This window comes from Microtus pennsylvanicus, chromosome 1, assembly GCF_037038515.1.
Source record: "Microtus pennsylvanicus isolate mMicPen1 chromosome 1, mMicPen1.hap1, whole genome shotgun sequence".
NCBI classification, from domain to species: Eukaryota; Metazoa; Chordata; class Mammalia; order Rodentia; family Cricetidae; genus Microtus; species Microtus pennsylvanicus.
In genome coordinates this window covers 222,465,300-222,480,761 of record NC_134579.1, presented here as the reverse complement: position 1 = coordinate 222,480,761, position 15,462 = coordinate 222,465,300, and the positions used below count along the sequence as shown (strand labels likewise).

The window sequence follows — 15,462 nt, the reverse complement described above, 5'->3', positions numbered from 1 at the left end:
TCACATTCAGCAGTTTTGATTCTCTCAGTTAATGTTTCAGTTCCTACAGAAAGGGACTGAAGCTTACAATCCAAATCAGCTGTTCCCTCTTCCATAGTAATGAATTTCTCCTTAGCATCAGCCTGTACCTTTTTTAAATTTTGCTCAGTTGATCGAATCATGTTAAACAAAGATCTGTTCTCTTCCTGGAGAACTTCAAACTGATTCCTGAGAAGATTGTTGTCATTCTCAATTGTTTTTAAGCATTCAACCTCTGCCTTAAGAATCCTGGATTTGTCTCGTAAAGACTTTATCATATTTCTATTATCAAATCATATAGTGCCAAGGAAAACTATGAATCCCAGAAGGATCCATAGATGTGGGGTGATAGACACCTCTTGTAAAATCTCCCACATGGTACAATGAAAGAAACTGTTAAATTCTTGAATGGTAACGTGTTCAGACATTTTATTTATAAAAGAAAAAAATTTTTACCTGCAATGACCGGTTCCTGTCAGTGGTGGTCTCTGTGGTTTTGAAGCTTGTCCTGGAACTAGCTCTTGTAGACCAGGCTGGCCTCAAACTCACAGAGATCCGCCTGTTTCTGCCTCCCGAGTGCTGGGATTAAAGGCGTGCGCTACCACCGTTTGGCTGGCCTCGAACTCCCAGAGATCCACTTGCCTCTCTGGATATTATGGGCCTGAAGGCTGAGTGTGTCTCAGGCTTGGCACTGGGGCCCGAGTCACGAACTAAAAAAAAAGGCACCCAGGAGCGTGCTGTGTTAGCTAGCGGGCTACGCGCTTGAGTCCAATAGCAATTCCTGAGCTCCCGTAGCTAATCTTGCTCGCAAAGGTTGGGAAAGAACGAGCTTGCGCCCCCCTCCCCCGCAAGCCAGGGTGGATGCAAAATAGCCCGATGTTGGATGCCAAAATGTAACAGCGTAAATGAATGCAGACAGATTGTAAAAATATATACAGCTTTAATGGAGAAATAGACTTACAGAACCACCATTCTTGCGGAGACCAGGAAAGCAGAAACAAGCGCTGTGAGCATGCTCACCAGATTTATAGGGAAACATTAGCCCGAGGCGAGCATGCCCCCTAAAGGGCGAAACTTATCTCTACACTTAATTACACAACTTATTTATCCATTCTTCTGTTGATGGACACCTACATCATTTCCAATTTCTGGCTATTATAAATAGAGAAGCAATAAACATTGTTGTCCAAGTGTCCTTGTGGTAGGAGAAAGCATCCTTTGGGTATATGTTAAAGAATGGTATAGCTGGATCTTGACATTGGTTGATTCCCATCTTTTTGAAGAACGACAACATTGTTGTAGTTCGGAGCAGCAGGCTATATTCCTGGCACCTGGCTGTCCGCACGGCTAGCTTTATACCCAAAATAATTACACAGAAACTGTATTCTTTTAAACACTGCTTGGCCCATTAGTTCCAGCCTCTTATTGGGTAGCTCTTACATATTGATCTAACCCATTTCTAATAATCCGAGTAGCCCACGAGGTGTCTTACCAGGGAAGATCTTAACCTGCGTCTGTTTAGAGTGGGAAAATCATGGCAACTGCCTGACTTGGCTTCTTTCTCCCAGCATTCTGTCTGTCTACTCTGCCTACCTAATTTTCTGTCCTATCAGGCCAAGCAGTTTTATTAGTTAACCAATGAAAGCAACAGATAGACAAATGACCCACCTCCATCACAATACTGATTTCCATAGTGGTTATACAAGTTTTCACTTCCAGCAGCAATGGAAGAGTGTTTTCATTGCTCCTCTTTTTCAACAGCATGAACTGTAAATTCTGTTATTGATCTGAGCCATTCTGACAGGTTTAAGATGGAATTTCAAAGTAGTTTTTGCTTGCATTTCTCTAATGACTGTGGATGTTGAGCATTTCTTTAAGTGTTTCTCAACAATTTGAGTTTTCTCTACTGATATTTCTGTTTATATTTCTACGACATTTTTAATTAGTTATTGGTTTTGTGATATCCAGTTTCATGAATTCATTATATTTTGGATATTAGTTTTATATTACATGTGGACTTCATAAAATCTTTTATCATTCAGTAAATTGCTACTTTGTCCTAATTATTATGTCCTTTGCATTATAGAAGTGTTTCAGTGTCATAAAGTCCCATTTGTTATTGATCTTAAGGGCCTCTATTAACAGTGTTCTGTTCATAATGTTTTCTCTTGTACCAATTAGTTCAAGGGTTTTCCCCACTTTCTCTTCTATCAAGTTCTGTGTATCTGGTTTTATGTTCAGGGTGTTGGTATATTTGAAGTTGAGTTTTTTGCAAGGTGGTAAGTATGGATCTATTTGGATTCTCTTATATGCAGCCATCTAGTTTGACCAGAACCATTTGTTAAATATGCTATCTTTGTTTCCAGTGTATATTTCTGGTTTCTTTAACACAGGGTATGTAGGTTTATATCTGGGACTTCAGATTGATTTCATTAAGCAACATGTCTATTTCATGCTAATATCATGCTTTTTTTCTGGTATAGCTTGGTAGTACAACTTCATATCAGTAATGGTGAGACCTGGTTCTTTTGTGCTTCCAAATGAGGCTGAGAATTATTCTTCCAAGACTTGTAAAAAATTATTTTGGAATTTTACTAGATATTAAATTGAATCTGAGGATTGCTTTGGATAGGTGAAAATAATCAAACACAGGTTAACTGAATAACTTAGTCATGAAAAATCACAGAATGAATCAATAAATCAAGGAAGTGAAAGGTAGCCTTGAAACATCTGAAAAGTAAAGACAGCAAGCACTGACATTGGGATGCTGTGAAAGTACAAGATGGGCATTGTCACAAGAAGGCTGATATTAGAGGCACAAATATATCACATGAGTAGTTAGTTATCTGCAGATTCAGGAATCAGACATGAAACACGAAACACACTTGGAGATGGAGAGATGACTTTGTGGTTAGGAGCACTTCCCAGCACTCACATGGTAGCTAACAAGCATCCGTTTCACTTACTGGAGAATATGACACATTTTTCTTGCTCTTTGAGTACTGTAGACATGTGAAGCACATATATACATGCACGAAAAACAACTGTAAACATAAATATAAATCAATCAATAATAAAGAAAAATGCATAATCCAATATTATTAGAATAGATAAATTATAAAATCAGACTACAAGTTGTGATTTAAAATTTTAAAGAAAAAGCTAACAATTTAACAGATGTTTGAACCAAAAGTTAAATGTAATTATGGCATCAAATATGACAGCCTGTGATTTATTAAAGTTGCATCATATGAAGTCATTAATTTCCACAGAAAACTTTAAGATCTCAAGAGAATGGGGCAAGATTGCCCCCAAAGGTTTGTGCTTCTAAGGCTGAAACTATTAATATAAGGTAAGTCTCTCAGACAAAAGATGTTCTAAAATTCTTTACAATCAGGTTGTTGTGTCCAGGGGCAGCTTATATAGGGATAGTCATACAGAAGATTGTTTTCCTTCTTCTTACTTTTCAATCAGAATGACAGTTTTGGAAGGAAGACCCAGACCTGGCTATGCCCTTGGTTTTTGGTGCTTGGGTAAATAACAAAGAAGTGGAGTGCCTTCCTTCTGCGGAGATGTGATGAGGGGCTCATCTAAAATCTTCAGTACAGGTAAAGGACAGATGGGATGTGAGAATAGGAGAGAATAGAAAATATGAGAAATGTATGTCTCATATTTACATCATCCCTTTCATTTAGGAACTTATATCATTTAATGATGAAAATTAACTAATTTATAATAAGTATAGTACAATCTCATTCTATAAGAAATATAAAAATGTCAAGAATTTGCATTTTAACTCAATGTGTTTCTAAGAAGAAATTTTAAAAATGGTATTTTCGTTAGTTTGAGCCCTGGTCCTTATTTAAAATTTCCTTCAGTCCATCTAAGGCAATAAGTCCATCTAAGACAATAGATGATGAAAGGCATACTTTGCTTTGCTCTCCAGGTTTCATAGGTGAATAAGTGTTTCACTGATTGCGGCACACCATGCCTGTCTGTGCTCTATTTGCCGCCACACAGTTTGTGAACCAGGCAAGGGGCTGGAGATTGAAACACACAAAGACTCACAGAGACATAGAGTCAGAGATGAGTCATCCTTGAAGCCAGAATGCCTCAGGAATGCCCCCTTTATTGTGTCCAGGGGCAGCTTATATAGGGATAGCCACGCCCCAGCCAAACGCACCAGAAACCACTCTCCTGCCATGAGGAACTCCTGAGGGTCTAGCGCTCAGAGCAGCTGTAGGCATTCAGATCAGGGGAAAACAAGTTGTTTACAAGAAATTCAGGATCTGGGGGCTCACTGCTCCCACATAATTTTTATTTATCTTCTAATAATTTTTCTCATTCTCAGGAATAATCTTCATACTCTTACAAACCAATGATGTGGCTGTCAGAAAGAAACGATAGCGGGGCCATATTCATCCTCTTGGGCTTCTCAGATTACCCGGAACTGAAACTCTTACTGTTCTTGGTATTTCTCAGCATCTACAGCATCACGGTGGTAGGCAATATCGGCATGATCCTCATCATCAGAATTAACCCCAAACTGCACACCCCCATGTACTTCTTCCTCAGCCACCTCTCCTTTGTGGATTTCTGCTACTCCTCCATCATTGCTCCCAAGATGCTGGTGAACCTTGTTGCAAAAGACAAAATCATTTCATTTATAGAGTGTATAGTGCAATACTTTTTATTTTGTGTCTTTGTGGTAACGGAAGCCTTCTTATTGGTGGTTATGGCTTATGACCGGTTTGTGGCTATCTGCAACCCTCTGCTCTACACAGTAGTTATGTCTCAGAAACTCTGTATTACATTGGTGATGGGATCATATGCATGGGGCTTTACATGTTCCTTGACACTGACGTGTTCCATTGTTCAGTTATCTTTTTATGGTGTCAATAGAATTGATCACTTCTTCTGTGAATTCTCTTCACTGCTAGCCCTTTCTTCCTTTGATATTCACATCAGTCAATTACTGCTGTTCATTTTTGCCACTTTCAATGCTGTCAGCACACTTCTCATCATCCTTTTGTCTTACCTCTTTATTGTTGTTACTGTCCTCAAGATGCCTTCCTCCAGTGGGCGTCGTAAAGCTTTCTCCACCTGTGCATCTCACCTGACAGCCATCACCATCTTCCATGGTACTATTTTATTCCTTTTTTGTGTGCCTAACTCTAAGAACTCAAGGCTCACAGTCAAAGTTGGCTCTGTGTTTTATACAGTGGTGATCCCCATGCTGAACCCCTTGATCTACAGTCTTAGAAATAAAGATGTCCAAGACACAGTCACCAAAATAATGACAATGTTACCACGTGTTAAGAATGATAGACACAATTAAGAATTTCAGATATTTACAGTCAAATAATTTATCATTGGACATCACATGATTGTGGTCTTTGGTTAGTATTTAAACTGTCATCTTCTGTGGTCTTAAACATACTTTTAAAGTTAGTTGAGTTATATTATGCATAGCTAAATTAATGGGGTTAATTTGGAAAAATAAAACATGATTATAGCTTCTGAAAAATAAAAAGTGATTTATTTTTACACTTCATCCTAAAATGGATCATCTTAAATAGTTCAAAATACAAATATTCAGATTACATGATGATATGGTTTTCTTCTAAAGATACTTGTATATTCAGAAAATAATATTCTATCTTCTATTATTGTCAGATATTTAGGACACAGGAACATCTTAAAAAACAGAATGTTTTCATTCTCACATAAAATTGAATTCATTGTGAATATGAGAAATTGTACTTGATTTAAACAACGCAAACATCTAATACTATGGAAAGGATGAATGTGAGTATTTATGATACATGATACAGAAAATAATAACCTCGTAGAGATTTTTAAAGAGGAAAATGTGATAATTGATTAAAAATTATAGGAGGATGCTTTCAAAAATATGTAAAATTAAAAAAATTATCTTATAAAACAGAATATACACATTATGTATATTACTTTCATTGAGGAATAGATTTTACTAAGGAGAAAATAGAAGTATAAAATCAAGCATATATGAATATTGTTATCATATCAATAATCAATAAAGTTTTTGAGAGCTAGTGTTGATTTATTGATATGTAATAATATGTATGTGCAATAATTGCTATTTAAATAACTGATTCTCAGTAAATTTTAAAGGATAGCAAGTGAGACTAAACCAAAATTTAAAGTAATTTATTGGATTATAGAAATATGACATCCCATATCAGGGCTTTTGTAGTACTAAACACTTTTTATTTTCTGTTGATATTGTTAGAAGATGCAGAAAACAGAAATCCAAAAATGTATCTCCAGGATTGCACAAGCAGCAACAATTAATTGCTTTGGAGAAGGGATCCTCTGACTGACAAAATTTTCTTCAATTTATGTAGAAATCAAATGCCTAGAATACCATCTTCCATGGTACCATTTTATTCTTTTTTTGTTTGTGTGCCAAACCCTAAAAACTCCAGGATTACAATCAAAATGGGTTCTGTAGTTTACACACTGGTGATCCCCATGATGAATACCCCCATCCCCCTATTCAACCATGGTCCTCTTAGTAATGTCAATAAACTCACTAAACTTTAGTTGAATAGTTTTATTTTGTCAGTCCTTAGTGCTCTCTCTTAGATAAATACATGTATACTCACCTTTTCCAGAATATGAAACAATGTGGGCTTATTTTAGCATACTTGTGTTAAAGATGATCATACTTTATACAAAAACAATATATCAAGGTGTCTTTCTGTTTTATCATAATCTTTACAGTGTCATTTTCATACTGATATATGTAACTTTCTATGTTTTTATTTGCTTTGAGACTATCTTGGCAATCAGAACATGTTTGAGGGTAGCCTTCTCTACATTACAAGTTTATAGTAAGAATAGAATACTTATCAAATAATGTCTTCACTCTCTCTACAGCCAGATAAATAATCCAGTAAGTCAAAACAGTAGTAGAAAAAATAAAGAGAAATAATCTAATCAGAATAGAAAACATTTTTTAAGAAAAGAAGCAATAGAAAACCCCACTCAGTAGTATTCTTAAGTGCCATAGATTCAACTCACTTATTTAAAACTTGAAAATAGATTTTTCTCTCATAAAATACATTACAATAACAGTTTACCCTCTCTCAACTTCTCTCACTTCCCCCACCACATCTAGGCAAATGCCCAACTTGATCCTACATTAGACATATTTGAACACACATGCTTATTGCTGCACCACCCTCAACAAAAACAGAAGTAGGGGTAGATGTCAGCCAGCTGGTGACTACATCCATGATATGTGGCACAAAAATAAGATGAAATATCATTCTTCATAAAGAGTGTAATTATGTTCTTTGTAGTGAGAAGAATAAAACTGACTGATGTTAATAAAATAAATCAGTCATAAATAAAATTTTGGATTTTTCTCTTTTGTATGCAAGTTCAGAATTTCAGTACTTACATTTGAACATATAAATTGACTTTAATTTCATGAAACTACAAAATAGCAATAAGATAAAACAAAGTAGTATTATTAGGTAGGGTTAGCTTCAAATGAGATAATGGAATACATATTACATAAAAGTGAAAGACGGGCATTGCTAAGAAGAAAGGAACAAGTGTGTGTATATAATATTACACAAAAGGTTAAAGGAAAGAAATAAATAGAGAAAATATATTTATAAAAATATAACAAAACCAACTACTTTGTATGCTCATCAATAGACATCAAATAAAATATAAAAATAGTCTATGAAATTGATATAGATAAGACACAGTGAGGACATGAGAAGAAATTTAGTGTAGAATATTAGAGTAAATTCAAGAGTGAAAAAGGATCAACTAAATTTTCAAGAACTATAAATAGAGGAATACACAACAGAATATAGTTAAGAAGGTATCAAAACGGTTTTAAGACTTTTGCCCAATTTATGTATTAACAAACATAAGGGATTAGTAATGGAGAAATCATAAAGAAGTGGAAAGAACAGGTCTAAACTTTTTAATCTCCGTTATTAAATAAATCCATTGCTACACTAAAAAATAAAACTATCAGAAAGAAAACCCATAGCAAAAATACAATAAAGAGGTGGATTTATAAGATGCACTTGAGTACTGAGTACTGATTGCTGCCCTCTCTGAAGAGTGGATGGGGGTGAGGTGGGGAAAAGTGGAGGAAATGGGAGGAGGGGAAGGAATGGGAATTGAATTGGTATGGAAAATGAGAAAAGTTGTGGTTTTATTTTATTTTTATTGATATTTATTGAGTGCTACATTTTTCTCTGCTCCCCTCCCTGCCTCTGCCCTCCCCACTTCAACCATTTCCCAACGTCTTCTTACTCCCTATTTACTCAGGAGAATTTGTTTTTTTCTACTTTCTACTTCTCATGTTGATTAGATTTATTTAAGTTTCTCTTAGTGTCCGCATTGTTGCCTAATACTCAGACACAGAAAGACAATTATCACATGTACTCACTCATAGTTTTTAAACATAAAGCAAAGAAATCCAGCCTACAAACCACAATCCCAGAGAAAAGTTTTTTTTAAGAAATAAATTGTTAAAAATGTACAAACCACTTGAAGCATTTTGACTAAAGTCAGTAAAAATTAGTTTAAAATATGATTGTGTATTTTTCTCCAAAAAAAGAGATACCAAGTATTTTTAAAAGAATAAGCAATCCACAATCCCAGAGAACTTAGACAAAAATGAGGGCACTAAGAGAAACTTACATAGTTCTAATCTACATGGGAAGTAGAAAAAGACAATATTTTCTGAGTAAATTGGGTGCATGGGGACCTTGGGGGAAGGTTGAAGAGGGGACGGGAGAGGCAGGGAGTGGAGTAGAGGAAAATGTAGAGCACCTTAAAAATCAATAAAAAAGAATAAATCAACTCCTATAATATTCTTTATATCTTTAGATATAATGTCATAAGGATTCCAAAACCCTCTTATGTGAGGCATCTGCTAGGATGCTGTATATCATAACTCCCAGGGCTACCCTACATACATCCCCTTTCCATTTTGCTACTGTGGAACTCTGTCCTTCAAGAAGCACACTATAGTGTGACATTATCTGTAATGTTAACTAAAAACAAATGGGAGGGAACTATATTTCCATCAACTATGTTATATCATATTTCAATATATTACTTCACAAACAAAAATATATATAAAGTAAAATTATACTGTATAAAATAAATGTACCAAAGAGAAAGAAGAAAGACGCAGGTTTGAATTGTCTTGATGAAAAAAAAAAAAAGCCAAGGTTAATGGGAAACCCTCAAGTAATTCTCATGTTTTAGGCTTTGAGCATTTACTCTTGATTTTTCATTCAAGTGGTTTAAACAGATGACAATAGACAAAGAAAATTTTGTGTGCCTAAAAAATAAGAGAAAAGATAAATCATAAATATACAAAATATAAAAAAACACTGAAAATTTATTCCATAAGAAATTTTCATATTAGTTTGAGGCAATTATATATAGACTATGGAGAATTGAAAATGATTTTATTCTAATTACACTCATAAAATTTTGGGATATTTTGGTGAATCTATATGCACACAGACTACTTTGAACAGGCATTTTTGAAGTCACTATTGTATATTTAGGAAAAGACCAAATGTAAGTAGAGAGAGGTATCAATGTTGTGGACTCCGTGAAAGCACGTGAAGTCTGCTCTCCCAGTATCACTTCAGCAGCTGTGCTAAAAACCAAAAAGACTAATACAGATGACCAAGTATAGCTCAATAAAAAAATAAAATAATAAATAAAAAAAGACAGAGTTCTAACAGAGATCACATTTTTTAGCTAAGGGTAGGCTTCATCTGCTTACCTTTTAGTCACCTATCTCTAAAGGCGACATTGAAATGTTGAATTCATTCAGTTTTATGAACTTGGATTATGACAATAGTTTATATAAGTTTATTATGTAAGAAGGACTCAGCAGTATTCATCACATCTCTCTGCTCTTTGGGGAAACTCTGTGGTGACTTGTCACCCTTTATTGTATGTGTAGTGGACTGGTCAAACATGGCAAACATGTCTTCTGTCACCTATTCACAAATTACACAGAGGTAATGCTCAGGAGTAGCCTTCATTGTTTATCAAGAAACTTGGTGCACACCTTTAATCTCAGCACTTAGGAGGAAAAGGCAGGCATATCTCTACACATTTGCAGCCAGTCTGGTCTACTTGGCTACAGGACAGGCTTCAAAAGCTACAGAGAAACCCTGTCTCTAAACCACTGCCCCTCTCCCCCAAAAAGAAAGAAACTTGAATTAAATTATGCTAACTCATGATATACTGGTCCACACTGATTAATTTCCCCATTTTATATCTTATTACACTAATAATTGAATCTCAAGAGGGACTGATTTCCTTGCTGTCACAATGATATTCCACAGAGATTGGTGCTTGTTTTCAGAAGCTTAAAATCATAGGCCTTGGAAATACACACATATAAAAAGTGTAGCATTTTCTGTAGTAGCAGAATATCACCAGGAGCAGAAGGTGGCATGTAAAGTATGCTTGACAGGTTGGTTGGCTGAATCTATATAAATACAATATTCTGTGGTGGAATACACTAAAATAATAGTGTATGAGATTTAAAAGGTTAATTATCTTCCTCACTGTATAATTTTACCACTATAACATACAAAAATGGTTTTCTGTTTTACTCTTTACGTTTTGATTTTTTTGTTTTGTTGTTGTTGTTTTGTCTGAGACAGAGATTCTTTGTGTAACAGTCCCGGTTGTCAAGGAACTCCCTTTATGTACCAGGCTGGTCTGAAACTTGCAGAGTTTTGGTGGTCTCTGCCTCCAAAGTACTGGAGTTAAAGGAGGACTACAAAACTCTAAACTTTTTGATACATCGAGTTTTGTACCTTGATTCTAGAGCATTCATTAGTACATACCATGCTATGAAAATGCAAGTAGGAGGATATACTCCGTCCTTGGTAAGAGATAAAACCACAGAGAATGCTGTTTGCTCTGCTGAAAGACGTAGGACAGCTGCTGGTCTGAGAGGGAAACAATGTAAAAAATGGATGAAAGTGGCTTCTTGTTTCTTTGTCATTTAATTTATTTCTCACTCATGAGAACCTCACCCATTCCATATGGCAGATGCTGTATAGTGCTTTTCTCCCAGTCAATCAAACACTGGGAGTAGCAGTAAATAACCCTCAGCAGGGTTCATGCAGGAGCGGAGACATAAGAACCATGTCTGAAGTAGAAGAGATGATTTATTTCAGTTTTAGGAAAGATGTTTGATATGTCACTCTTATGCATTTTTTTCCAGCTCTAGGCTGAGGGACAGTTTTGTCTAGATCATACTTTGTGTAATGTATCTAGTGAAATCTAAAGTAAATGGGGAAATCAGTAGCCTTTTCCATTAGGTGTTACCAGACTCCCTTCCTGCTGTAACAGCAGAAACTGTCCTTGGGCACTAATAGATATCCTCTTATGTCACATTCCTTACAAGTAAAGAAGCAGTGCTTTTAGGAAATCAGAAAGATATTCTTTCATCATTAGCCCTTTTAATGGTAAAGCATTTTTAAAATTATGTTTCCTTGAGGAATGAATCCCCGTCAAAGTAGAACAATGGCATGTGTTCAAAATTAGACATGTTAATGAATATATCTTCATGTTTTATAAATCAGATGATAAATTGAGAAAAGCTTGTTTCTGGTGTTCTCAATATTCTTTCCTCCACAAATGTCTTATTGGTACCTCAAGGATGTTTCTATCAGGATCAGGGCAAGTGCACATGAAGGGACTTTCTACATATTTGAACTTCAAGTTCTTAAATAATCCCAACTTCCTACACAGCTATAGCCTGCAATTTTTCTTTAGAATCTGATCATGTTATAAATCCTTTACTGAATCATAATATGAATAAAATTATTTATGTTCAAAGGCAAAACCTAAACATATAGTTTATGTGTACAGTGTTTGTTCTATATCCATTAAGTTTTTAACTTTTTTCCATTCTCTCCTACTCTGTGCAATTTAATTAAACTAGTTTATCAAATTAAGTGATATGTTTTTTCATATCTAACAAATTTTTCTAATGACCCTCTATTTCCATCTTGATTTATAAATTATAATAGCTCAAATAACTTACATTTATCAGCTACCAATTGTCTTACGGACATGCTCTACACCTTTAATTAGTTTTCTCAAAATATTTGACGCAACACATTTGTTTTTAAAAGGTATTTAATTAAAAAGCTGAAGAGTCATGAATATAAAAAGGAAGTTGGCACACAAGAATATTTATTCCATGAACTACGGCTTGAAATAAATCCTAAAATTAACCAAATCAGAGTAATTAGTTCACAAAGACAACTGATAACTTAGAAACTAAGCCTGTTCTTTTATTTTAAAACAGCTTAGGAAAGCCAATAACTCATGACATTAGTTATTTAAATTTTTCTGGAGATAGTGGAGGCTAGCTCCAAATGTAGACCTCATTTTCCAGGGTCCTTGTGTCCAAAAGATTGGCTGATGAGAATTCTGGGTGAATGGAAACTAAATTTTAGAGAAAAATGAGTGAACTAACAAGTAATAATTAATATTTCTTTTTAATTTAAGGTCATAATTACAATTTCAAAAAAGTTAATAAGATAATTAAGTATAATGCACAGATTCTAATTTTGCTTTGGTTGCTGAATTAAACTCTTGACTTTAAGGATATCTATTATCAAGGCCTTAGTCAAGGCTAAATACAGATAAACATTTTCTTACATCTTTACAGATATTTACTACAACCCCACATCCAGAATCTGTTTCTAGGAGAGAGGTTAAACTACATTTTAAAGCACATATAAAGAATTATATAGTTCTTTTCTCCAACCACTTTTAAATGTAACACATGGTTGAGGGAAACTGCACCTCTGTGGCACAATTCATTCTCCAGGGATTTTCAGATGTCCCTGAGTTGAGTGCTGTCCTCTCTCTGGTGTTTCTTCTCATTTATGGTGTCACTGTCTTGGCCAACCTGGGCATGACTGCTTTGATTCAGGTCAGCTCTCAACTGCACACCCCCATGTACTTCTTCCTCAGCCACCTGTCCTTTGTGGATTTCTGCTACTCCTCCATCATTGTGCCTAAAATGCTGGCTAACATCTTCAATAAGGACAAAGCCATATCGTTCCAAGCATGTATGGTCCAGTTCTATCTGTTTTGCACGTGTGTAGTCACCGAAGTCTTCTTGCTGGCTGTGATGGCCTATGACCGCTTTGTGGCCATTTGTAATCCACTACTCTACATGGTCATCATGTCCCCAAAGCTCCGCATGGTACTGGTGTCTGGCTGCTACCTCTGTGCATCAGTGTGTTCTCTGATTCACTTGTGCTTAGCACTTGAGATCCCGGCATTTAGTTCAAATGTCATCGACCACTTCTTCTGTGATCTGCCTCCTCTCTTAAGTCTGGCTTGCTCTGATGTCACTGTTAATAAGGTGCTGCTGTTTGTTGTAGCCACCTTCAATGAGAGCTTTAGTATTGTGATTATCTTCACCTCCTACTTGTTTATTCTCATCACCATCCTAAGAATGCGCTCTGCAGAGGGGAGGCACAAAGCCTTCTCTACCTGTGCCTCCCATCTCACAGCCATCACCATCTTCCATGGAACAATTCTTTCCATCTATTGTCCATCCACTTCAGAAAACAGTGGGGATGCCAATAAAGTGGCCACAGTGTTCTACACTGTGGTGATCCCTATGCTGAATCCCTTGATCTACAGCCTGCGAAACAAGGACGTGAAAGGTGCTCTCAGAAAAGTTGTAAACTCTAAGATATATTCCTAATGAACACTGTATTGTCAGTGTGCAGAATTCTCTGGTAGATATTGGCAGAGAGATTAATAGATGAAACAAGGTTTTGCTACAAACTGCAGATACAAGGCATTTCAGAGTGACTCTTTTTGTTTTGTGGTTTTCTTTTTCCATTTTGTGACTCTTAAATTACAAGCAAACATTTAAAAATACCACAATTGCTTTTAGACTATTGGAAAATTTGCAGCTAATGGAAAATATGCAGTTTTATAAAGAAAAAAGTTTTGTAATATTGAATAATTCAAGTAATTTTTTTTCAATTTTATTGATGTGTGTGACTCTGTATGTGATCTGTGCATATGAGCGTAGTGTCCACAGAGAACAAAATAATCTTAGTCTTCTGAGACACATGATGTATGTCCTCATTATGGTTCTCAGGACATCTAAAAGATAAGAAAGCCATTGTAACTGCTGAGTCAGCTCAACCTTCTGTTTACAGGGCATAAAACATGCATAAGAAACCTTGAATTCCTAGAAAATAAATGCTTCCATCTCATTTTCATTATGTCTATTAAATACTGTCATTGTAGAGAAATTTAGTAGAATGTCTCTACTTGTTTTATATCTAATTCTGTGCTCATGCTAACACTGCTGCTGGTGAAATAACTGAAGTCACCTCAGTTCTTACTCTATTCTTATATACACATATAGCTTCCATTTCATTAAAGTTGTTCTTTGTTGATTGCATATACAGAAACATCACACACACACACACACACACACACACACACACACACACACATTGCTTTCTCATTACTGTCAACCCATTTGCTGCAAGCTCTTTGGCCCTTATACTCCCTTCTTGCTACATATCTCTTTCCCATGTCCATGATTTTTATCTTGTCCTTTGTGACTCTCAAAGTTCACTCAGGGCCATCAATGTGATCATGGGTTTGAGACTACCCACTGGAGCATGATACTTCATTGGTGGCTTTGAACTTGAAGACAGTATCTTTATCCAGATATTGTCTATCTATAGTCATGCATAGTCAATATACGGCCCATAGTTCAACTCACACCTCTCATAATGATGCAATGTCTTTCATTTCCCAAATTTTCATGTTTCTCAGCCACATTCATTTTCAGTTCTGTCTATACCATTAACAGTTTTGTATTGTGCCTTAGCATTTATTCCAATTTGTAAAGTACCTTCAGTTGTGGATAGAAAACTTTCTCTTTGTATCTATGATGTTATTAAAGCAATAGACTGGAGTTTAGGGAAACCAGGTTGGTGTCTTCATTTTGATTTTATTTACCATTAAATTCATTTTCATTCATTTACTTCTGAAGGTTTGTACAAACACCTAAATAAATGCTTCTAAACACATAGGACAGAAAACATACACTGTTTATCTTTTTGAAATTGATATAATATTCTTAATATGATTACATGGATTTCCTACAAATGGACTATTACATGAATTCCACTGCATATAGATTGTCATTTTTATCCCTTCCTCAGTTCCTGGACACCTATGCTACTTCCACGTTTATTCTATTGTGAATAGTGCTATAATAAATGCTGTTTTTAAAACTGTTGTTAAATTATTTTTTCTTGATGTTGTGGAAAACCCCTGGGGAATGCTCTTGGTAGAACTTTCCAACCACTACTTCAGCCCAAT

The 15,462-nt window shown here is 35.5% G+C and overlaps 2 protein-coding genes across 2 annotated transcripts; both read left to right on the top strand.

Moving 5' to 3' along the window:
* The first annotated feature begins 4,399 nt into the window (after nucleotides 1-4,399).
* LOC142842707 (olfactory receptor 5D18-like) lies at nucleotides 4,400-5,356 on the top strand. The gene has a single exon (XM_075959403.1). It carries the CDS (start codon nucleotides 4,400-4,402, stop codon nucleotides 5,354-5,356), a length of 957 nt encoding a protein of 318 aa, XP_075815518.1.
* Nucleotides 5,357-12,877: 7,521 nt separating this feature from the next.
* Nucleotides 12,878-13,813, top strand: LOC142842706 (olfactory receptor 5L1-like). The gene has a single exon (XM_075959402.1). It carries the CDS (start codon nucleotides 12,878-12,880, stop codon nucleotides 13,811-13,813), a length of 936 nt encoding a protein of 311 aa, XP_075815517.1.
* The last annotated feature ends 1,649 nt before the right edge of the window (nucleotides 13,814-15,462 follow it).

What these genes read in the sequence shown, in the direction of transcription:
- LOC142842707 (XM_075959403.1), top strand. Translation starts at nt 4,400, where the DNA reads ATGTGGCTGTCAGAAAGAAACGATAGCGGGGCCATATTCATCCTCTTG.
- LOC142842706 (XM_075959402.1), top strand. Translation starts at nt 12,878, where the DNA reads ATGGTTGAGGGAAACTGCACCTCTGTGGCACAATTCATTCTCCAGGGA.